This window comes from Haliotis rubra, unplaced genomic scaffold (assembly GCF_003918875.1).
Source record: "Haliotis rubra isolate DU_JTF1 unplaced genomic scaffold, ASM391887v1 Scf145, whole genome shotgun sequence".
Taxonomy (NCBI): domain Eukaryota; kingdom Metazoa; phylum Mollusca; class Gastropoda; order Lepetellida; family Haliotidae; genus Haliotis; species Haliotis rubra.
This window is the reverse complement of record NW_025765392.1, coordinates 1,486,700-1,510,312: the sequence shown is the minus strand read 5'-3', so window position 1 is coordinate 1,510,312 and position 23,613 is coordinate 1,486,700. Positions and strand designations below refer to the sequence as shown.

The 23,613-nt window shown below is 40.7% G+C and overlaps 2 protein-coding genes across 2 annotated transcripts; both read left to right on the top strand.

Annotated features, from left to right (window-relative positions):
- The first annotated feature begins 9,054 nt into the window (after nucleotides 1-9,054).
- Nucleotides 9,055-11,901, top strand: LOC124269499. Its single transcript, XM_046704524.1, has 3 exons — nucleotides 9,055-9,160; nucleotides 9,382-9,423; nucleotides 10,341-11,901. The coding sequence occupies exons 2-3, from the start codon at nucleotides 9,390-9,392 to the stop codon at nucleotides 10,817-10,819; spliced, it is 513 nt and encodes a 170-aa protein (XP_046560480.1). The 5' UTR covers nucleotides 9,055-9,160; nucleotides 9,382-9,389; the 3' UTR covers nucleotides 10,820-11,901.
- Nucleotides 11,902-16,962: 5,061 nt separating this feature from the next.
- LOC124269462 (beta-1,3-galactosyltransferase 5-like) lies at nucleotides 16,963-22,810 on the top strand. The gene is made up of 2 exons (XM_046704465.1): nucleotides 16,963-17,404; nucleotides 20,721-22,810. Exon 2 carries the CDS (start codon nucleotides 20,731-20,733, stop codon nucleotides 21,808-21,810), a length of 1,080 nt encoding a protein of 359 aa, XP_046560421.1. The 5' UTR covers nucleotides 16,963-17,404; nucleotides 20,721-20,730; the 3' UTR covers nucleotides 21,811-22,810.
- Nucleotides 22,811-23,613: the final 803 nt, after the last annotated feature.

Genomic DNA, 23,613 nt, shown 5'->3' with positions numbered 1-23,613 from the left:
AATTTCAATTTTCTTAGTCACGATATGGCTGAAATACTGCCGATGTGACTTTAATTTTTCACTCACTCACTCCCAGGCTGTATTGAATGCTGAGACCATGGATGTATAGTAATTCTATCCTTCTGAGAGTGAAGTCTAGATAAGCAGACAGTACAAGGATCCCAGTCTGTTTTTAATTATGTTTTAGATGAGGTCAGGTGAAATTGGGTTTAACGTCGCGCTGAAGAATATTGCGCTCATATGACGACGTGCATGCGTGTGTATGTGTAGGTGTGGTTGCTTGTACTAGCCCAGACTGAAGGTGGTTTTATAGTGCTAGCTCACTGAGATACCATGCCAAGGTGAAGCATGAATACCCCACTCAGACACATTATACTGACTCCGAGCCGACCAGTTCTTGTTGTACCCATTAATGCCGAGCGCCAGGCAGGGACCAACAAGTACCATATAACGTATTTTGGTATGACGTGGTCGGGGATCGAACCCGCGACCTTCCGCAATTATTATTTTTTTAGAAATTATCATTTAAACCATTCATTTTTGCCTCAGAGACTTATGCAAGTGTAGCCGTCGCGTTGAATCGCGAACCATCGACCTCTCCTGCCTGGGATATGGCCCCGATACCAGAAACAGAGATTTCAATTGAATTCAAGGAGTGAGTACAGTTTTAGCAATATTCCAGCAATATCACGGCGGGGGGATACTAGAAATGGGCTTAACACAATGTACCGATGTGGGGAAACGAACCCGGATCTTCGGCGCGACGTACGAACGCTTTAACCACTAGGCTACCCCACCGCCCCCGTTCATTTGAAACGGTTGTCAAATGGCGACAAAGAGTAACAAAATATGTTGTAATCCGTTTGGGTTTTCACTATGATTATGTCACGTTTGATAGAATAAATATAACACTGAAAAATGGAGACAGGATGGTCGTTTGATATGAAAATATAAACTTAGTGGTGAGTTGATATTGCCATTTGTGTACGTCTCGCTAAGCCATTAATACAATATTTGGACATAGACAATGCTAATATCCCTTGCCTCTTAAATTGTTCAGGTGAGTGAGTGAGTATGGTTTTACACCGCTTTTAGAAGTATTCCAGCAATATCAGGCGGGAACACCAGAAATGGGCTTCACACATTGTGCCCATGTGGGGAATCGAACCCGGATCTTCGGTGTGACGAGCGAACGCCTTAACCACTAGGCTACCCCACCGCCCCCTTAAATTGTTCGTAGATCAGCCGTAAATAAATATGATCCAGTTTATCTGTAAGAGGAAATTCTTGTGTATCGCAGGACTATCGTGGTGTATCGTGTATGTGGGCTGGGATGTAAAGTAACAGAAGTGTTGTATGCATGTCGTTCTGTTGATAAGGAATCAATTGTTCCAAACGTATTTCGGTCAATATAAACAATTTGGTCATTCCCACGGGAGTGAGTGAGTATAGTTTAACGCCGCTTTTAGCAATATTCCAGCAATATTCCAGCAATATCACGGCGGGGGACACCAGAAATGAGCTTCACATATTGAACCCATGTGGGGAATCGAACCCTGGTCTTCGGCGTGACGAGCGAACAGTTTAACCACTAGGCTATCAAACTTACCAAACTGCCCCAGCGTTGCTTGTTGAGCTGGTTTTCTGTCTACAGTGCTTATTGTGGGTGCTTACAGGACAAATCAAGATAAAAATGTGTCCAGACATTGATTTTTCTCACGATCATCCATCTTGATTGCATGAGATGTTTAGAGGTATCTCACCTGCGAGTCCTCGAGTCCATTCAATTGGACTCGAGTCCTGCTTGACCCGACTCGGCCCCGAGTACCCGAGTACTCGTGAGAGCCCTAGTTGCCCCAGTTGTAGAGATGCAGTTTCTAGTTCCTCTCAACCCGTTTAAAATAGTTCTGTGTTTACTGATACAGCTATATTGACAATATGCCTGGGTTTAACATTATAGATTCACATACAGTAGCATGGTTCCGCTTACCTGTGTACGCTGATTTCCGCCAGTATGTACGAGCTGAGCGTAAACAGGTCAGACTGACAGTTTGCTCACGACCTGGATAAGACCGCAAATCAGCTAAGCGTTCAGTTCGCTGGTAATGGCTAAAACGACAAAGCCCTCTCTGCATTCACAGAGACTATAGCATGTGTTTGTTTGACGCCGCATTCAGCAGTTGACTGTATAGACCAGTAGAAACTGCACTGAACCTAGACATTTCTGATAACAGGCCAAATTTGTGTTTAACCTGAACAGAAGGGTGTTATTGGTCACCATAAAAAAAACACAAAGAAAATCAAGGTTAGGGAAATATATTTTTTCTGCACGGTTTTGGGGGTGGGGTCTATTGTCTATTCACCCACATTTCAGCATGAATGCGCTTGTCACGGCTACATAGTTCATAACAAATTTTTGGTTTATCTTTATACTGGTTAGTATTTTCATTTATAAAGAAGCCTACTTTCATCAAAATGTAAAATATTTTAAGTATTTACCAATGTCGGCCATCTTGAATTCAAAATGGCCGCGATATCACAATCAAGAAGGTCAGCTTCTATTGACTCTACTGTATATGAGGTCGTGAATCTAAAGGTATATGGTTTCAATAATTTTTTGTTATATTTCATTAACGTGCTCTTTACATTGCCTCGCTCCAATAAGAAACATTCACTGACATCAATCTTTTGCAGTGTTTGAATGAGTTTTGGATCAAAACTCTGTTTGAAGGAAATGGAACGAGATGCAAAAACTGTTTGCCTTTCTTGACATTAGTTTGCTTCTGGTTAAACCTGCCTCATCAAATACAATGTTGTACCTGACTGATGCTGTTGGCAATCTCATAATACACTAAATATTTTTGTACAGTATCATTGCTTTGAATAATGCGGGCCGAAGTTATAAACATCTCAGGGACACACGATTTCACTGCAGCTAATAGAAACATTCTTTTTTAACATTTTGAGTGAAATTACCGTCTCGTGGTTGATACCAACAGTGATCGGTATGATATAAAAAGAAAACAAACACAGGTTCCCACATTATGGGTCAGTAAAATCTTTATTAGAACAGTAACGGTAACTGCCAGTTTTCTTGTGGTCTGAGTTGGCCGCGATTATTACCCCAACAGAAGTAACAGAGATGTTTATTCAACATACTGTTATTTTAGTCAGCTACGTCCGGATTTCAAATCATTGTTCTCATAGCACGTTGATTGTCGGGACTGTTGTTTTAGTCCGCAATCCATAATTGAGAGAGTCCGGATTATAAAGCAAGCTTTAATGATAAATTAAGAACAATTTCGCCAGGACTTGGTGAGTAGTCCGGGTTATGGAGAAAACCGGATTACAGAGAGTCTGAATTTGACAGATTCCACTGTAATAACTAACTAACCTCTGTTTCATAGCAATGGTACTTCTTTAGTCATCAGAACATACATACCAGCATTTGAAGATATACAGAGATGAAATAACAATCCAGCATTGCAAAATCTATACAAGTGAGCAAGCACCACTGATGTCCTTGAGACATAAATTTACACGTCAACCCAAAGGCTTTGTTTACACATACTTATTTTTATTTTATTTATTTTTATTATTATTATATGATATTTGTAAAGCGCCAATATCCAGCTTAGTTCAGCAATGCGCTTTGTTTCCCCCCCCAATCATTGGATCTAAACGGCACATCATATGTTTTCAATCTCAGCTCCCTGAGGATCATACAACTCTTGCAGCCATTTAGGCGCACAAAGTTAATGTGGCTTTCTCATCCTTACGAGGTACCCATTCACAGGTGGGTGGACTGGGACACATTGTCACAGTACGTTGTCCAAGTTTACTGCACGTTGCTGTACCCGCAACTAGGTGTTTGCACGTATTAATGCGGCCACCATCTGGTCATATACCAACAGATTCGTGGGTTCTTTTAAGTGTACAGGATTGTGTACTGTACACTAGGGGTTGTGACAACATTGAAAGAGTCTGCACACAAAGATGACTCCAGGTGGGCTCGATCCCGGCACCTTAGGCTCGCTCGACCACTAGCCTGGCGTCTTAGATCGCTCGCCCACTGCGCCCCACTATTTATAGATACCAGTTGTTTCTGTGACTTCATGAACAGATTGGTTGCATGTTTGCTGTTATAGATCAGTAACACCAAGACATCTGTGTCATCCGCATAAACAACCACTTCATCCGTGCTTTCGGGAATCATGATAGCTTGCCTTGCAACAACAACATCAGCATCGCCCTCTCCACCTGCATGTTCAACAGGTATTCCTTCTGAGGTTCTGAGAGCTGGTCGATTAAAACCTGCTTATTCTGCTTGTTTGACAGGAAACCTGCTTTATCTTGAGGGACAGGAGTTGTGTTCTTCACTATTATGGCTGGTGAAGGTATCTTTTTAACTTTTCTCCTCATCTGCTCAGGCTCCTTGGGGGGTCTCATTTTCATATGTGTCAAACACAACACAGCATGGACGATTCGGTGTTGTTCTGTGCATAACACTATCAACATAGATCTTGCATATGTCAGCAATGGTACCAATCTTTGGCCATGGTATATGCTGGAGACGTGCACATCCATCAATGACTACGCCTGGTGTTGTGTGTGCTTCTTCTTTGTGGTAATGCGTATTCGGCCAGGGCAGGCTTGGGCATTTTCTCATGGATCCATCATCATGGAAGAGAGCTGGTGACACTGCTGCAAGTTCAAAGGAGAAGACATCATTAGATGGGGACCACTCGCAAGAGTTATTGATAGTAATCGCTGATACAGCTCCATTGATGACATCCTCAGCTGTGCCCCGTCTGATAGGAGGACACTTTTTCATGGTGGCAAATGTGACTACTTGTGATGCCTTCTTCAACACATTTCCAAATGCCATCCCTGTCATATTTGTGCAGAGAGCAGCCATTTGGTGGGTGATGTGAACCAAAGTACTTACAGGAGATGTATCATGTCAGATTCATCATTTTAGCCATGCGAGTGAATCCGGCTATGGTACTGTGACTTATTTAAGGATATTTTTGACAAACACGGACACGTTCATTGTGCTTTTCTCATGGGAAAGTCACGTGTAGCGTCACTCAAGCAGATCACGATTCCTCGATTGGAACTTGCGGCAGCCACAGTTGCAGTAAAAGTTGATAGATTGTGCAGGAGGGAACTCGAAATCCCTGTTGAAGAAAGTTGGTTCTGGACTGATAGTATGTCGGTTTTGAGGTATATCAATAACCAAACTACCAGATTCCAGACCTTTGTCGCTAACAGGCTCGCCGTCATTCACGACAGTTCAGAACCATGCCAGTGGAGATATGTGGAATCAAAGTTGAATCCAGGCGATATAGCTTCCAGAGGAGCATCTGTTGACACACTCCTAGACTCAGACTGGTTCCCAGGACGTTGAGAAGACCCGAATCAGAGTGGCCAGAGACACCGAAGCTTGAAGGAATCCCAAATGATGACTTGGAAATAAAAAATTCCTCAGCACCAAGTTGTGTACCAAAAGCAGACTAAATCCAGTTGATGATCCAATTGCAAGACTGTTTACTACTTCTCAGACTGGTACAAACTAAGAAAGGCAGTGGCGTGGATCCTGAAAATCCGAAGTGCACTCCTTTCTAAAGTGCAAGGGAAAGTAGACAAATGTTTGTCATTGACATTGACAGATATCCATGAAGCAGAAAGTATCACCATCAAACAGGTGCAGAAAGATTTATTTATGTTGGAGATCAACACATTGTAGTCATCAGGGGGAATACAGAAAGGAAGCAGCCTAGTCAAGTTAGATCCTTTCATAAGAGACGGTGTTCTGAGAGTTGGAGGTCGACTTAACAGACTGGCAATGCCCGACTATGTGAATAATATAATAGTACTTCCAAAGGAAAATCACATTTCAATGCTGATCATTCGCAAGGTTCATAAAGATTTGGGACATGTTGGTAGAAAATCACGTGTTGTCTCATTTGAATACCAAGTATTGGATAGTTGGTGCAAACTCAACTGTACGAAAGGTGTTAAGGTCCTGCGTCAAATGCCGACGTCAAAGAACATTTGCAGAACAGAAAATGTCGGACTTACCAATTAATCGAATCACCCCCTGGTTTGTTCGGACAAGGTGATGTGTACAGTCGTCGCCGATGGAAGCAGGTGCAATACATGGCAGATCTGTTCTGGGGCCGGTGGACGAAAGAGTATCTGCCCCTCCTCGAGACTCGACAAAAATGGACGAAGATCAGGCGCAACATGTGCATTGGTGATGTTGTGCTCATAGTGGACAATTCCATGCCGAGAAGTGTGTGGTCCATGGGCCGCATTGTGAAGTTGTATCCGGATAGAAAAGGACTCGTTCGAAGTGTTGATGTGAAAACACAAACAAACATTCTTCGGAGACCTATCAGCAAGTTGTGCTTGCATTTGGAAAGCGAGTGTACAGAACTATAGATGATGGTGCTTGCACTGATCAATCAGTGTGTTCTGAGTCTAGTCAAATGATTGGTGTAACAGTCATATTTTCAGTGTTTAAATGGCTATAGACAATTGAGATGAAAAACAGCAACAGACAATCAATCAGCTTTAAATGTTCTATTTCACTGTTTTGGATTGTGTATTTTGTGTGTATTATTGTTTTGGGTGTGAAATGATAGAAGCACATTTGATGTAAATGAAAGTACTGAGTATACAAATTTTGATACATTGTACTTGGTGTGAGTTGAGATATTCTGTACTGAGGCAAAAGTGAAAAAGGTGTCCTATGTGATGCTAACAGCATATGACTTAATATGCAGAGAGAGTTTGAGTTTTATAGAGAATCACTTTGGTTAAAGTGTTAACTTGTTGTTTATCATTGCTTCATAATGTAAGGGTTAGAATAATTCACAATTGAGTATCCCCTTGATATTGTTTAGCAGCTTATATATGTATGTAATTGTTCAAGTAGTACAACAATTAGGGGCCGGTATGTAGCTGCCGTGTGGCCTGTTCTAGTCATGGTTTATTTTTAGAACGCTTCTATGGTGTCACGTGATATGTAATGTGACCGGAAGCCCGATGCCATGTGCTTTTCAGTTTTGCGAGAGAACGGTAGATGTCTTGCAGTTTTTCAACCTGTAGTCAACGATTGGCATTGTATGTTCAGATAGTATATGCAGATAGTACAGATGTGTAGACATATGCAGAAGAAATAAATAAAATCACAGTTCAAATGATGCCGATCGTCGTGTTGAAAATGAAAGCTTTTGTCCATATTTCCTATGTGTGTAGGAGGCATATACACGTGCTCCCCGTGGGGTGCATTTGTTGGAGGTTTTTAATTGCCAAAGACCGAGTTGCTGTGCCGGAAGTGTACAAAACTAGGTCGTCAGCGCAATCAAATTGGTTAATAAAATGACAACAAATGCACGTGCTAAAATGAGAGGGAAACTCAAACATCTATCATCCAAGATGTCACTTTCTGATGTTTTATCTTGGTAAGAATAATTTTAAAAACGAATACAAATATTTTTTTAAAGAAACACATTCATTCAGTGTAATGTGTTAGCCAATCAGATCGCCGGAGGTAGTGAAGTCGAGCTAGTTTGGTATACTTCCGGCACAGCAACTCGGTCTTTGGCAATTAAAAAACCTCCAACAAATGCACCCCCACGGAGAGCACGTGTATATGCCTCCTACACACATAGGAAATATGGACAAAAGCTTTTGATCCCGGTGAGGCCTTTAAAATAGGATATATTGATTGATGTGTGCGTAATTGTTCGGTTTTCGATCATGTCGCCGTATTTCCGTGATGAACCTTTATGTATTATATAGTAGGGGGTGTTGATACTAAACCGGGGCCTAGTTTATCGATTTTCTGACCCGCAGTGGGGGCCTGTGACAAGGAGCCTACAGTACCGTGCAGTGCAGTGGGTCAGTACACTGAAGACCCCCATTCTAACCCGGATCTCATTGCCACTTAGAAAGTATAAGCGCGCACGCACACACACACTCTCTCTCTCTCTCACACACACACACACACACATACACTCACTCACTCACACACACACGTCTTGATACAATTTCAACATCTATTTCAAAGTCAAAATAAGTCAAAGAACAAAAATTTCATATGTAGTAAAAGCTCTGAAATCTCATAATTCTATTTCATTTACCATGTACCTGTACCAAGTAGTACCTGTTACAAACACATGCAAAGGCAGATCAACTGAAACATGCCGAAAACTATCAACTGCATTGATACGTCAAAGAATAGACTAACTGCTAATCTCTGAAAGGAAGATATTTCACAGACAAAAAAGTTCATACAGTAACAAAAATAAAATATAATGAAAAGGAGCCCAGAGACTTTCGTCTGTGGAAATCTAGACTTGCCACATTTTCTAGACTTGCGTGGACTTTCTTGGATATATTTGCTTCAGGGTCTGTATGACAGACTAGTCAAAGAATTGAAAGAAATACTTTACCACGGTTTGAAAGGCATCAAATGTAACAGAATGTTATAAGTATTATACAATCTGTAAAATGTTAATAACTCTCTGTTAATCATGTAAGCCTAATTGTGCTTCATGTTTTCCAGCCAAATGCAGCTCTGTTCTCTTAGATTTGCATATCAGAGATGTTCAGTAATCTGTTACGTATTTCAACTCTGAATGGGTTTTTTTTGTAATCTCGATGTATTACCTCATATGACTGTACCCTCTCAGCTGAGCTCCAAATTAACATGACAATATGTTTTCTATGATTGTTCGACAATGGTATTAATAAAGCATGAGCCCTTTCTAATCAGACCAAGGTGCTGCCCTGTCATATATTTGCACATTTACTGGGTACGACGTCACGGACCATACAGACTGAACTAAAAATACCTGATCGCGCAGCCCCGTATGTCTGACACATTTCACACTTAACCTACCTCCACTAAGCTGGCTAACTACTACCAACACCGCTCGTCATCCGAACAAGTCAGAACCCAGTCACGACACTGCGGGAGGGTGGAGCAATATTTAATGTGGTATAACTGCACATATCCGTCACAAATTCAATAGAATCTAAATATAGATTTGTATATAAGTTAGTTCATTTACATAGTGAAAGGGAGGTAACCGTTCCCCGTGAGGCGTGTGTTGCTTACAGTTTGCCAGAATAGACATATAAGAAGGTAAGTTGTAATTAAAATCAGCCAAATGACAGAGGATATGTCCGTTTAGGTCATAGACATGTGGACATAACCGACCGATATCGCAACATTACCGGACATAATGAAATGCACGCTGAAGAAGATGAACGAGAATGTGTTACTTTCCTTATATAAATATTTACTAAGGCTGATATAATGATTGTTTCGCTAACAGTAAATGCCTAATATCTATATCATTTCAGAAAGCAGGATGAAGACGCTGATGCCCAACCAAGACACAAACAGTATGTATTGCTGTGATGCATAGCGATAGTGTTGATATACTGGATATGTTCTGCGACCCGTAACTGATGTATCAGTTTCTTCTGACCTTTTAGGCTGTAGTCCATATACTATACTGCATGCCTGGCTAACTTGTCAGACAGTTTGCGGGGACATGGTAGTTATATGTAGATTCGGCGGAATGCTGAAGCTGATCTCGCTCTGTATTTTGGGTTGGACTGTGGTGTTTTCTGGGAAACATTTCTGTGTCACCGTGACCCATGCCATTATGTCTAGCCATCCAGTCAAAACGTTCAGCGAACAAGCGTCAATTTGATTGAAGGATGAGTGATGTAGACATCATTTTATTTATCACGATAGTTTATATTGCTATGAATGTGATACTGAATACAAGGACAGCTGCAATTGCTTAACCCTTCAAACGCTAGCACTTTGAAAGCTAAACATTAAATCACATGACATGGACAAGGTTATCCGGTGACGGAAGTCTCGTCGCATCTAAAATATGTATTTTTAAGCGTTATTCTTCTTTCTGAAGGTCTCTTGTGTTTGTTTCACTAGATGTAAAGTGTATTTGTCTGGGCAGCGTTTCCCAAAACGATCACAGCACTATGTGAAGGTCCGGGTTAGAATGAATCTTCAGTAACCAAAGCTTGTCGTAAGAGGCGACTAAAGGGATCGGGTGGTCAGGCTCGCTGGCTTGGTTGACACATGTCATCGGTTCCCAATTGCGCAGATCGATGCTCATGCTGTTGATCACTGGATTGTCTGGTCCAGACTCGATTATTTAAAGACCGCCGCCATATAGCTGGAATATTGCTGAGTGCGGCGTAAAAGTAAACTCACTCACTCACTTAAAAGCACAAAACCTACAAGTGTTGTTTTACATTTTGAAGGTCTCCTCTGTTTTTCTTACCAGATGTCAAGTGTTCTGTCTTGACCAGCGTCCCGGTGGCTACAGCTAAGGACATGAAAGAGATAGCCCACTATGCCTCATGGCATGCCGCGAACCACATGAAGCGGTACAGGCACGACGCCCAGCGAGACGAGGAGACGGTCCGGCGCCACTACAACAGCCTCTGCAGTTCCGGTGTCTTCAGCCACGACTTCTGCTTCATGTACGAGCAAATGGCCTGGGCAGCTGCCTGGAGCACAGCCAGTGAGAGGATGGGGAAGAAGAAAGATGCTGTGCTGTACAAGCAGAAATGGTTAGATTGTCACATGGAGCTTGTCCTGAGCAGGGAGATTACCGGTCAGCTTGCCAATGATCTCCAAAGCCTCTGCTGGTCATCAGCCTGGTTCACGGCCAACACGAGGAAGGGCTTCTTCTACAGGAAAGATGCGGCTGAGGATGCCAGGAAGATGCAAATATATTATGACAGGATCCGGGGAAATTAAGATCCAGCGGCATGAAATTTCAGGCGTGACATATCCTGAAAGTAGAAGTGATTTTTTAAAAGCAAGATTATTATATATTATCAACATGTGTATTTAATATACTCGATCGCTGTAATAATGTATCCCATTTAGCCATACTGATTCAGATCCAAGCCAAGAAGATAGAAGACATTGAGGACTGTAATCTCATGCACAATGGACCTTTACATCATACGAACCAAATATTTCTTTTAGTGAGGCATGGGTACTAATGAAACTGTCAAATGAAAAAAACAAAAACATTATTAGGTAACAAGAAGCAAAATGAACCAAATGTTAACAATTGGGATTAACTTAATAACAAAGAATTGTTTCTTCACCCAAAGTTAGAACGAGCTATATACAGAACAGGGTATTAATTTGCTGTTATACATTTAATGAGATTTGAAAGTTACTTCATTATATTTTAAAATTGAAATGTTTGTATATTCCATATATGTGGATATAAATTATAACAGTATGCATTAGTTAATAACAATGGGAATAGCACGATCTGTATAATATATACTTGACTGCACACAAGGGTGTTAAGCAGCATTTTCTATATTGTAACAGTGGCTAATTGGTCTGTTTGATAGTCATGCCATATCACATGCTTGTGATATAGTCGCGTTGGAACAATTAATTCTGCTTTTAGCGCAGATTTCGTGTGAGTAGGAAAGTGGTTTGGGCGTTTTTATTACTATTATTATAACAGAAATGGTTTCCAGTAGTTTTATATACTGTAGACATTCGATTAAATGCTTTATATTCGAATTCTTTTTTGTTTGATCAACTGATTTTGTCTTTGCCAGTAGATATAGTCAGCACGTATGAGCATGCCTCACTCATCTTCCACAAGTTGGTTTGTAGTATCAAATATGCACAGGAGCACAGCGAAGACAGTGAACACCAGCAGTTTTCCAATACACAAAAAAGTGTTGTTAGGATGTTCATAATTACGCATTGTACAAGGTAGAGAATTACTGCTTCCTAGGTTCATCTAGCCACACATGTACAGTGGCATTTTCAGTCATATTTCCAATAAATGATACTTTGCAACTCCATGTATATTCTTGTGTGTTGGTGTGTAAATGTTGTAACACTCTTGGAGTCTTAAGGCAAGGTTGGTCTGTAGAGGTTCAAATCACACATTTCCCTTAATGCAAACCATGTTTTTTCCGTACCCAAATCGAATGTTTGTTGTAATTGCAACATTTATTGTATTGCCATATTGTTACAGTTTATATGATGGAATAACAGCAGAAAATGGAACTCTTTGTTAACAAATAATATGTTAATCACTGACGTATAACGCAACATTTGTTGTATTGCCATATTGTTTCAGTTTATATGATGGAATAACAGCAGAAAATGGAACTCTTTGTTAACAAATAATATGTTAATCACTGACGTATAACGCAACATTTATTATATTGCCATATTGTTTCAGTTTATATGATGGAATAACAGCAGAAAATGGAACTCTTTGTTAACAAATAATATGTTAATCACTGACGTATAACGCAACATTTATTATATTGCCATATTGTTACAGTTTACATGATGGAATAACAGCAGAAAATGGAACTATTTGTTAACAAATAATATGTTAATCACTGACGTATAACGCAACATTTATTGTATGGCCATATTGTTACAGTTTATATGATGGAATAACAGCAGAAAATGGAACTCTTGTTAACAAATAATATGTTAATCACTGACGTATAACGCAACATTTATTGTATTGCCATATTGTTACAGTTTATATGATGGAATAACAGCAGAAAATGGAACTCTTTGTTAACAAATAATATGTTAATCACTGACGTATAACGCAACATTTATTGTATTGCCATATTGTTACAGTTTATATGATGGAATAACAGCAGAAAATGGAACTCTTTGTTAACAAATAATATGTTAATCACTGACGTATAACGCAACATTTATTGTATTGCCATATTGTTACAGTTTATATGATGGAATAACAGCAGAAAATGGAGCTCTTTGTTAACAAATAATATGTTAATCACTGACGTATAACGCAACATTTGTTGTATTGCCATATTGTTACAGTTTATATGATGGAATAACAGCAGAAAATGGAACTATTTGTTAACAAATAATATGTTAATCACTGACGTATAACGCAACATTTGTTGTATTGCCATATTGTTACAGTTTATATGATGGAATAACAGCAGAAAATGGAACTCTTTGTTAACAAATAATATGTTAATCACTGACGTATAACGCAACATTTATTGTATTGCCATATTGTTACAGTTTATATGATGGAATAACAGCAGAAAATGGAGCTCTTTGTTAACAAATAATATGTTAATCACTGACGTATAACGCAACATTTGTTGTATTGCCATATTGTTACAGTTTATATGATGGAATAACAGCAGAAAATGGAGCTCTTTGTTAACAATCAATATGTTAATCACTGACGTATAACGCAACATTTGTTGTATTGCTATATTGTTACAGTTTATATGATGGAATAACAGCAGAAAATGGAACTCTTTGTTAACAAATAATATGTTAATCACTGACGTATAACGCAGCATTAATTGTATTGCCATATTGTTACAGTTTATATGATGGAATAACAGCAGAAAATGGAGCTCTTTGTTAACAAATAATATGTTAATCACTGACGTATAACGCAACATTTGTTGTATTGCCATATTGTTACAGTTTATATGATGGAATAACAGCAGAAAATGGAACTATTTGTTAACAAATAATATGTTAATCACTGACGTATAACGCAACATTTATTGTATTGCCATATTGTTATAGTTTATATGATGGAATAACAGCAGAAAATGGAACTATCTGTTAACAAATAATATGTTAATCACTGACGTATAACTGATAAAACACATACAGACACGCATGAAAATGTGCACTATCGCAGACAGAGGCACAGAAAATGTGCACTATGTTCGTATATTTTATCTGAGTGGGTTTCAATGAGACATGACATCTTAGAGAGCTAGCATTATAAGTAGAGCCAGTATTGGTTTGGGCTAGTACAAAGAGACTCACACATGCACATTCGCTAACATCGCCTTACCTATGTCAGATTCTGATTTGTCACCGACCTTCACAAGCGCCGTACAAGTGCTTACTGAAGAATACCATGGAAAGTGTTTCCCTTCAGTTCCTAGGGTCTAATGACTATCGGTACACACATTTAGTTCATCTAGGCACAATCTAACGGTACTTTGAAAAGTACTTGAACGATAAAACAATGGGCATTTTACGATTTAAGAATGCCCTCAAACATAACGTAAGGGACTGTTCATAATGTATGGCTAGAGAGAGAGGGGGGAGGGGGAGGGATGATTTTTAAGGAGAAGCCTGTACAATGTGAATGACGTCATAAATACATTGGAGGAATCATACACCGATGCGGAATTTGCTGAGAATTATATTAGAACGGTATGCAAACAACGTAACACCACGACGTGTCTTTATGATATGATGCTGCGTGGGAGGGAATAGGGGTCATCACTCCAGTCCCCCGACTTGTATAACTTATATGAATATATATGTACATGTATCTCACAGGTTGTTTGTTCCTCTAGTTGTATGTTGTTATAGATGTCAAGTGTGGTCACATTTCAACTTTATTTTGAAATAAGAATGAATTAGCGGGGCTCGTGAGGACGTGACGTTCGTTCTCGAGATTATTTTCCCTGGAACGATCAAAGGTTTTTTGTGGCCAATGGCTATGATCGTAAACACTTATCATGAAATATTTCAGTGTCAGAATGTGGCCAATGCCAAAACTGGATTTCAAATATCGCACTCAAAATCAGTTACACCACAGTATTACACAACCGTATTACATCACAGTGCGCAGAATTATCACGGCTTAGTACAGCATGTGTGTGAACAGCCCGGCTTAGTACACCATGAGGAGCAGACAGACATGTGACATCACGATGAGAAGACAGACATATGACATCACCGTGAGAAGACAGGCATATGACATCGCGAAGAGAAGAGAGACACAGTGACATCAAGAGAAAAAGACAGATATATGACATCACGATGAGAAGAGCGACGTATGACATTACGATGAGAAGACAGACACATGACATTACGATGAGAAGACAGACACATGAGTTCACTTGCCTTCTTAATTAAGAGAAAGTGAACTCAACATAACATCGTTACAAATTTTAATTCATTATGGCATACGTAATCACAAAGGTCTCACACAACTATACCTGGAGAAGGGGAGTAACGTAACACAAAGCAGGTAGCCGGGCAGGTGTCCTTCCGCTTACGTTCTGTATCCATGCCTGGTCTTGACTAGACGTTCGTATTTCAGTTGTGGACAGAAAAAGCATGATGTTGAGGATTGTTTACTTAGTGGAGATAAAGTCGACTCACAGCGTTGTTAGGCAGCTAAAGTAGGCTAATAATACAACTTGATATACAGTGATGTACAATATACAGCATTATATCGCTAACGCGTGAACCAATTCAGAGTTATTTTCTCAGAGCATTTTCTTTCCTGTCTAGTACACGAAAATTGCTTTCATTGTTTTCGAATTGATCAATAGCGCAGTGACATCGTCAACACTTTGTCTCAAATAATCGAAAATGACATCATCCATACTTTATCAAGTGACATACTGTTAAAAATGACAACGTTCAAAGACAGGATCTTTTGATCTCATGTTTGTACTTGAGATCAGCAACCCATTTGATGTTTTTTCCAAAAACAGGAAATATCAAAGAAAATCGTGGCGGCCGTGAAAATAGCCAAATCGGAAGTACGGTTATCTGTCTCTGTCTTGAAAGCATGTCACTCCAGCTCGCGACTAAGTCACTCTTTATACGTAATCCGTAATTCCTTGTTACTCGATCGTACGTCATTCTGTAGGTGTTTACAGGGAAACCTCGGACAGCTTTAAAATACACGAGTTTGTGCTGAACTTCACTGTCCACGTTGGTACTTGTATCCACCTCTACCCCATCTATATTCTAGGTCGGTCCGGTGTCAGGGAGTGGAACCCACGAGACGGTCAACTAGCATGTCGGGTCAAGTTGTATTTGCTGTGTGATGTCATGGAGTGGTGGAGTGGCCTGGTGGTTAAAGCGTTCGCTCGTCACGCCGAAGACCTGGGTTCGATTCCCCACATGCATACAATGTGTGAAGCCCATTTCCGGTGTCCCCCGCCGTGATATTGCTGTAATATTGCTAAAAGCGGCCTAAAACTAAACTCACTCACTCATATGAGTCAGCAAATGGTTCATATGTTATATTATTATCTTTAATTACTACTTGATAATCTGTTCAACTTCGGAGAATGAGGATTCACGATGAGGATCCACCGGTCAACAAAAGGGCGACTTTTCCACCAACTGTCCACACAGTCAAAGCGACGCCGGTTTCATTTTTTACAAGAAGTCTTTGTCGGGAGTAGGGGTGGTTTTGATTTGTGGTTTGGACTGTTTGGCCTTTGGAACAATTCTGTGTTAATTAGTGATACTATAATTACAGTGATAATAAGGACACGATGCTTGTACTACGATAATACAAAACTAAGAGTCTATATGGTTCTATTTCAAAAGTATTTGTTGAGTTATTATTTTTTAGATTGAATTCACCTCGACAATCTCTTACTGTGAGTCAGTAAAACATGTCGACAATAACTTGGATCTTCGGCGTGACGAGCGAACGCTTTAACCACTAGGCTATCCCACCGCCCATGTCAATGGGAAATAGAGTTGGTGTTTCAGAGTACAGCTTCACACCGCTACAGAGGCCTCCGTTCGAATGATCAGCTGATACCCCAGATAGACCCTTCCGCATGTGGTGCTATTAGACAAGGTGTAATAAATGTATATTGTTATAAAACGATCGATCATTTCTATTAACAATAATAATTTAATCTAATTAGTATTTCAATCAGAAGTATTTTGACGTTAATAAGTGTTCCCAGTGTTTTGTCGTCATTCCTATAATTTATGATTTCATGTATGTAATCTGCTTGGCCTTTATTGTCTCAAGACATTGATGAACTGTAGTTGTTGACAGATAAGTGAGCTGATAACGAACAGAACGCCAATGACCCGTCCGGCTCAAGTCTGTGTGTGCTTCATGTCATGTCATTAAACTGACAATCAAACTACACAAAAATGGCTGATATTACGTCACATTTATAGGCATACCCTAAACGCTGATCGTAAAGTTTTGAACAGACAATTGCTGACCACGTGTTAAGACTGCTTGACCTTCATAACAACAGTCGTAAAGACGTTATCAGCGACAGTTTGTACTGGAGATTGTACAATGATGTCGATGGAATCTGCTTCCCTGTGTATTGCTGTGCCGGGCGTTTACGATACCCTGTCACCAACGACTTGAGCAGGTCATTAGGCCCAGGCGGATACCGGGGTATGTGGATTATGAAATATTATACTTTTAAACCTGTGTCGAGGTCCAACACACCTGTCTGGAATAGGAAACGTTGTTCCTGTCGTTGATGATGATGTTTACCTTCGATGTCGTGGACGCAAGTAGACCAGGTAATATATAAACAGTTTATTGAACATCTTATAGAAAATAAATGCATATATGTCATATGTCATTGATGTGCTACTGCAATATTTATGTATCAGATTAGGACTGGGGGCGGTAACGCTAGTATACTCGTGCACTAGTAGGACACATGGATAGTCACGTGACAGCTTGTTTAAAGACAGTAACAGTAGATACCCGTGGTCACAGTATACATGGCTCATCTGATTTAATCACATTACGTTTTGACTATGAACGCATACGTTCTAACCTAAATATGTAATAATAATAAATAAGTAATAATAATACCTCAGTTGGCTTCAGTGTCTTCATTGCCACATCGTTCTATGTACGTGTACATCTATATTGTGTTTACCTAGTCCCTGGTAACAACATTGCCAATCGGACATACTATATTGTACTTAGTTTCTGAGAGCCACTGCAAGATCCAGTGGCAGGTATGAGGGGACATGATATCTGGTAAGTAGATCTAGGTACATCCCAGCTCTGTACAATGTTAGCGGTTAAAGCATTCGCCCGTCATGCCGAAGACCCGGGTTCGATTCCCCACGTGGGTACAATGTGTGAAGCCCATATCTGATGTCCCCCGCCGTGATATTGCTGGAATATTGTTAAAAGCGGCGTAAAACTAAACTCACTCACTGTACAATGTACTACTTACTCAGCTTCACTTCCCTTCCCGTAGCCTTGACTACCAGGCCATATATTCCATAGATGCTAAGGACATTGCTGAACATTCCCTTCAGCTGCTAGAGACATATTTAATAACGATATGGTGATGTTGGCACCGACATCATTATTGTATCAAATAAATGTCCTGACCCAGCACTGTTTAACATCATTTACTGCGTTTCAAATGTCACCATCTATTATGGCTGTTAGCACAAACAGAAGTACCACTTATGTACCGCGTGTGTTTAGCTTATGGAGGAGGTCTGAACACAATGCTTTCAGGTAAGGACGCTTTTCAGTTAATCATATTGTCACTATGGACAGAATGTTTGCTCAAGCAACAAGAATACCATAGACGATAAACCCCCGTCCCCAAGACCCCAACAAGAGCGTGGCTGGTGCCTTGTGTTTGCCCTTGACAGGGTGCTAGTAAGAGTTATCTCCCCTAACTGTCCTTTACTGAGGCCCATTTGAACCTGGCACAAACACCTGCATAGACACGGTGTTACACAACGCTTTGTGTGCATTTAGTACCTTTGGGGTAAAGAGGTCAGAGTTACCTCATTTATAATCTGTGCAAAAAAACGCCCGAAACGTGGAAGCGTGGGTATGAACGTGAATGGGCGGGGACCAGAACCACGACAGTCAGATTCGATATGTGGGTGTATCAGCTGAAGTTATTGCTATCATTCATAATTTATGTTCAGTTACGCAAAGGACTAAAATGTGAGAACGGTAAAATCTGCTTATTATAAACTCCAATAAACTATCTGAAGTGATTCAGGTTGTAGAGCCGAATCTCGACAGGCCTCGACAGCAACCCGTACCTACAGCAGCATAGCTCAAGCTCAGTTATCAAACCGTTTAACTCCTACATTCTGGTGGCATGCAGTGACTCACAAACTGTTACAGCGTTTAGCCTGAACACTGGGCGCCAGCAGCTGATACATGCTGTTAACCTAGCTTGTCTGACCTAAATCTACAGTAATCATACGATCGCTTCTGGTGGAAAAGGTTTATGTCGATCTTCCGGTTATCTTTTGTTTAGTCCAACAGGTGACTTACCGAAGACTACGAAGACAAACTAACTTTAACATTATGATCATTTTACTGTTATCAGTGTGACGTGTCACGATTTATCCATGACGTGTCTGTCAACTAGATTGACGTGTCACGATTTATCCATGACGTGTTTGTCAACTAGATTGGGTATCGGTTGGGTACAATGAGTGATGAGCTGGCGCTGCGAGGATGTGGATGCATGCTGCTTTAAGCCGCAGTCAGCAATATTCCAGCTCTATCGTGGAGGCTTATCAATAACTTAGATTTAGCCAGGGATACCACTAATAGCTATATCAGTGCGATCGGTATACGCTTAGTATTCCCTCATCTGTCTCACAGTCCCTGAACCACATTACTTTCCCTACTGCCAAGCCCTCCCTGCAATGCTAAAACCCTAAATGAAGCAAGACTAGATTTCCCCAGGTTCCTGAATTTCCCAACTTAGTGGGTCTTCTTTTTCATTTTGTGTATTTGTTACTATCAAAATTATATATATTCAGGGACTAAGCGTTAGTGTAAGTATCCCCTTACAACACTGGAAAACGTATTGGGACACGACATACAAATTTCAAGCTTTTGTCTTTGTTTCTATTCTAACGCCTCACTCAGCAATTTTCTAGCTATATGACGGTGGTCTGTAGCAGCGTTGGGAAAGCAGGCCAACCTGAGCTAGCTTTCACTGATGAATGTTTCTTTAATGAGTAACCACGGAGATCAAGAAAAACGGACGAATGAATTTAGACGCACAGGATCTGCATACAGATGTATGACATACAAGTTGTTATCCGTAATATGACATGTAACTTTTGAATGAAATAACAACTCACGCCACACTGATGATCCATATCTATCTATCTATCTATCTATCTATCTATCTATAATAATATTTTGAAAGGGCCTAAGCGTATTTACATATTAATACATGCTGTATCAGAGATTGTCTGAAGAAAAGATGATAGCCCTCCGCCCTATTAATATAAACACAGACTATATGAAATTACCAAGATATTTTACGGATTTAAGCTTCTTTATTCTATCCCACACAACGTTTCGGGATCATTACACCTCACAGTTGTCAACTGTTACTTCACCCGAAGAATGGATCTGTAATGATCCCGAAACGTTGTGTGGGATAGAATAAAGAAGCTTAAATCCGTAAAATATCTTGGTCATCCATAACAACTCCTAAATGCCGCTAAAAGACATTATATGAAATTAGCCGGACAATCTCACGTACATCACAGTAAATACACTGGTCAACACGTGGAATATCAAATGAAGGGTGTGGATGTCAGTGAGATTAAAAGTTGTCCGGACAAGACAGAACAAACAAACACTATTTACTTAGCAGCTTCCGTGTACCATGTGATCAAGAAGTATTTAGTATTTACTGCGTTATAGGAACATATACAGTACACACCGCTTTCCCTGTGTTTGTCCTCGAGGTAATTTACTCAAATGCTTTTGGTGTACTCATTTCCCCTGTTATCGAGGCATACTGGTCAATTCGAGCATGTGTAAACAATATAAAAGATGGTTGAAAACATGCTGTTCTGGTTTTCGTTTCAGGCAAACTCAAATGAAAGTAAAGATGATTCGGGAGGCAAAATCCTTGTTGGTTGTCCGACCATATAAAGCATGCTTCAGGACGAAATATACTCTAACCATGATCGCAATCACAAGACGTGGGGGCCGAGTGTTAAAACATTACCTCATCCTCATCACCAGACGCTGGATCCAAGTGCTTTTCTTCATATTAATAACGATGTATCTGTTGTCGTGGACGTACCCAGGCAGATCATATTACTATCGCCGGGAGCGGCAGGTGAACAAACTGCAGTACAAGTTCATCACGTCCCCCGAAAACGTGTGTGTCGGAACCAACAACCCATCTTTACTCATCTTCGTCCTGTCAACGGCACAGGCATATGCTAAAAGACAAGCCATCAGGGACACCTGGGGGAGTGTGTCCAGAAGTGGACGGTGGCCAGCCAGACTCATACCCACCACTGTAAAGGTGGTATATCTGCTCGGACATTCAAGTGATTTAACTTTAATCCATAGGCTCCAAAAGGAAGCATCTGCATATGGCGACATACTCCAGATTGGAATTAAGGAGTCGTACGGACTTCACGTCACTAAGAAGATATTGATGGGGTTCAAGTGGGCGAGGGAGAATTGCCCTGGGACGCAGCATGTGATGAAAGTGGATGACGATGTGTTTGTCGATCTACCGCAAGTCCTTCATAGACTTCAGTCCCCAGAATGGTCATCGGCATTGTGTGGACACGTTGTGCTTCTGTCTTTGACTCGTAGGACAGGAAAGTACCATTTAAGTTTCCAAGAATACCCTTACATTCTGATACCTCCTTACATACTTGGATACTTCTATGTTATGCCTATGGACATTGCCTCCAAGCTTGTGGATGCTTCAGAATATGTGCCTTATCTGAGAATGGAGGATGTTTATATCACGGCAATATTGTCCAGAATCATTAAGGTGCAAATCAAAGGATTTCAGACATTTTTCTCTGACAGGAATTATGACGTTGATGTATGTGATTTTGTGACTAAAAAACGTGAAGTAAGTGTGGATGTGAGTCCTGACAAGATGTACCTGGTGTGGAGAACGTACATCGATGACGGCATATGTAAATAGGTGTGAAGAAAATGCTTCCTGGTAATGTTTCATATTTGTGACCACAATCAATTCACGATCTCCTACCCGTGAAGATCCGGGTTAGAACTGATCTTCAGCAACCCATGCTTGCCAGTGAAATGGGATCGAGAGGTCAGGATTACTGACTTGTGGGACACATCATCGTATCCCGATACGTAGACCGATGCTCATGATATCAATCACTGAATTGTCTGGTCCAGACTCGATTATTTAAGGACCCCCGTCATATCTCTGGAATAAGTGCTGAGTGTGACATTAAACAACAAACAATACAAACCCAACAAACGATCATATTTTTCAACCAACAAACAAAAGACACAATCTCTTCCGGCTCGATTCTGTGCAATAACGTGTTCTTGTTTCCCCGTGGGAATGGGGGCGGTGGGGTAGCCTAGTGGTTAAAGCGTTCGCTCGTCACGCGGAAGACCAGGGTTCGATTCCCCACATGGGTTCAATGTGTGAAGTTCATTTCTGGTGTCCCCCGCCGTGATATTGCTGGAATATTGCTAAAAGCGGCGTTAAACTACACTCACTCCCTCCCTTGGGAATGACCAAATTGTTTATATTGACCGAAATACGTTTGGAACAATTGATTCCTTATCAACAGAACGACATGCATACAACACTTCTGTTATTTCACATCCCAGCCCACATACACGATATACCACCATAGTCCTGCGATACACAAGAATCTCCTCTTACAGATAAACTGGATCATATTTATTTACGGCTGATCTTCGAACAATTTAAGGGGGCGGTGGGGTAGCCGAGTGGTTAAAGAGTTCGCTCGTCACACCGAAGATCCGGGTTCGATTCCCCACATGGGCACAATGTGTGAAGCCCATTTCTGGTGTTCCCGCCGGGATATTGCTGGAATATTGCTAAAAGCGGTGTAAAACCATACTCACTCACTCCCTCACACGAACAATTTAAGAGGGAAGGGATATTAGCATTGTCTATGTCCAAATATTGTATTAATGGATTAGCGAGACGTACACAAATGGCAATATCAACTCACCACTAAGTTTATATTTTCATATAAAATGACCATCCTGTCTCCATTTTTCAGTGTTATATTTATTCCTTCAAACGTGACATAATCATACTGAAAACTAAAACGGATTACGACTTGACATATTTTGTTACTCTTTGTCGCCATTTGACAACCGTTTTAAATGAACGGGGGCGGTGGGGTAGCCTAGTGGTTAAAGCGTTCGTACGTCGCGCCGAAGATCCGGGTTCGATTCCCCACATCGGTACATTGTGTTAAGCCCATTTCTAGTGTCCCCCGCCGTACTATTGCTGGAATATTGCTTAAACTGTACTCACTCCTTGAATTCAATTGAAATCTCTGTTTCTGGTATCGTTGGTAGGGTGGGGTGTCAGAGGTTTTCATGGACAAGTGACAGATAATGACACTGTGTCAATGCTTGTAACATATTGGTCGACCCTTTCCAATGTTCTCGTGTTTCCTTTCTCAGCCGACAAAATGCAAGCACCTTGCTGACTTTTTTGGAAAACGGTCTATTTTTTTCATGACCCTTGACTACACGTGACAGTGAATCGCCTGACTCCCTCTCACCACACCTCTAAATACACGCACACGCACACGCACACGCACACACGCACACACGCACACACGCACACACGCACTAGCCAACTGTATTTGTTATCAAACGATACAGGACGTGGGTACATACCGGTGTGGCCCTTATCCAGTTCTATACATCCGATTGCAATAGTGGCTTGCACTGAGTCGGTGCACATACCATCTCATTGAGG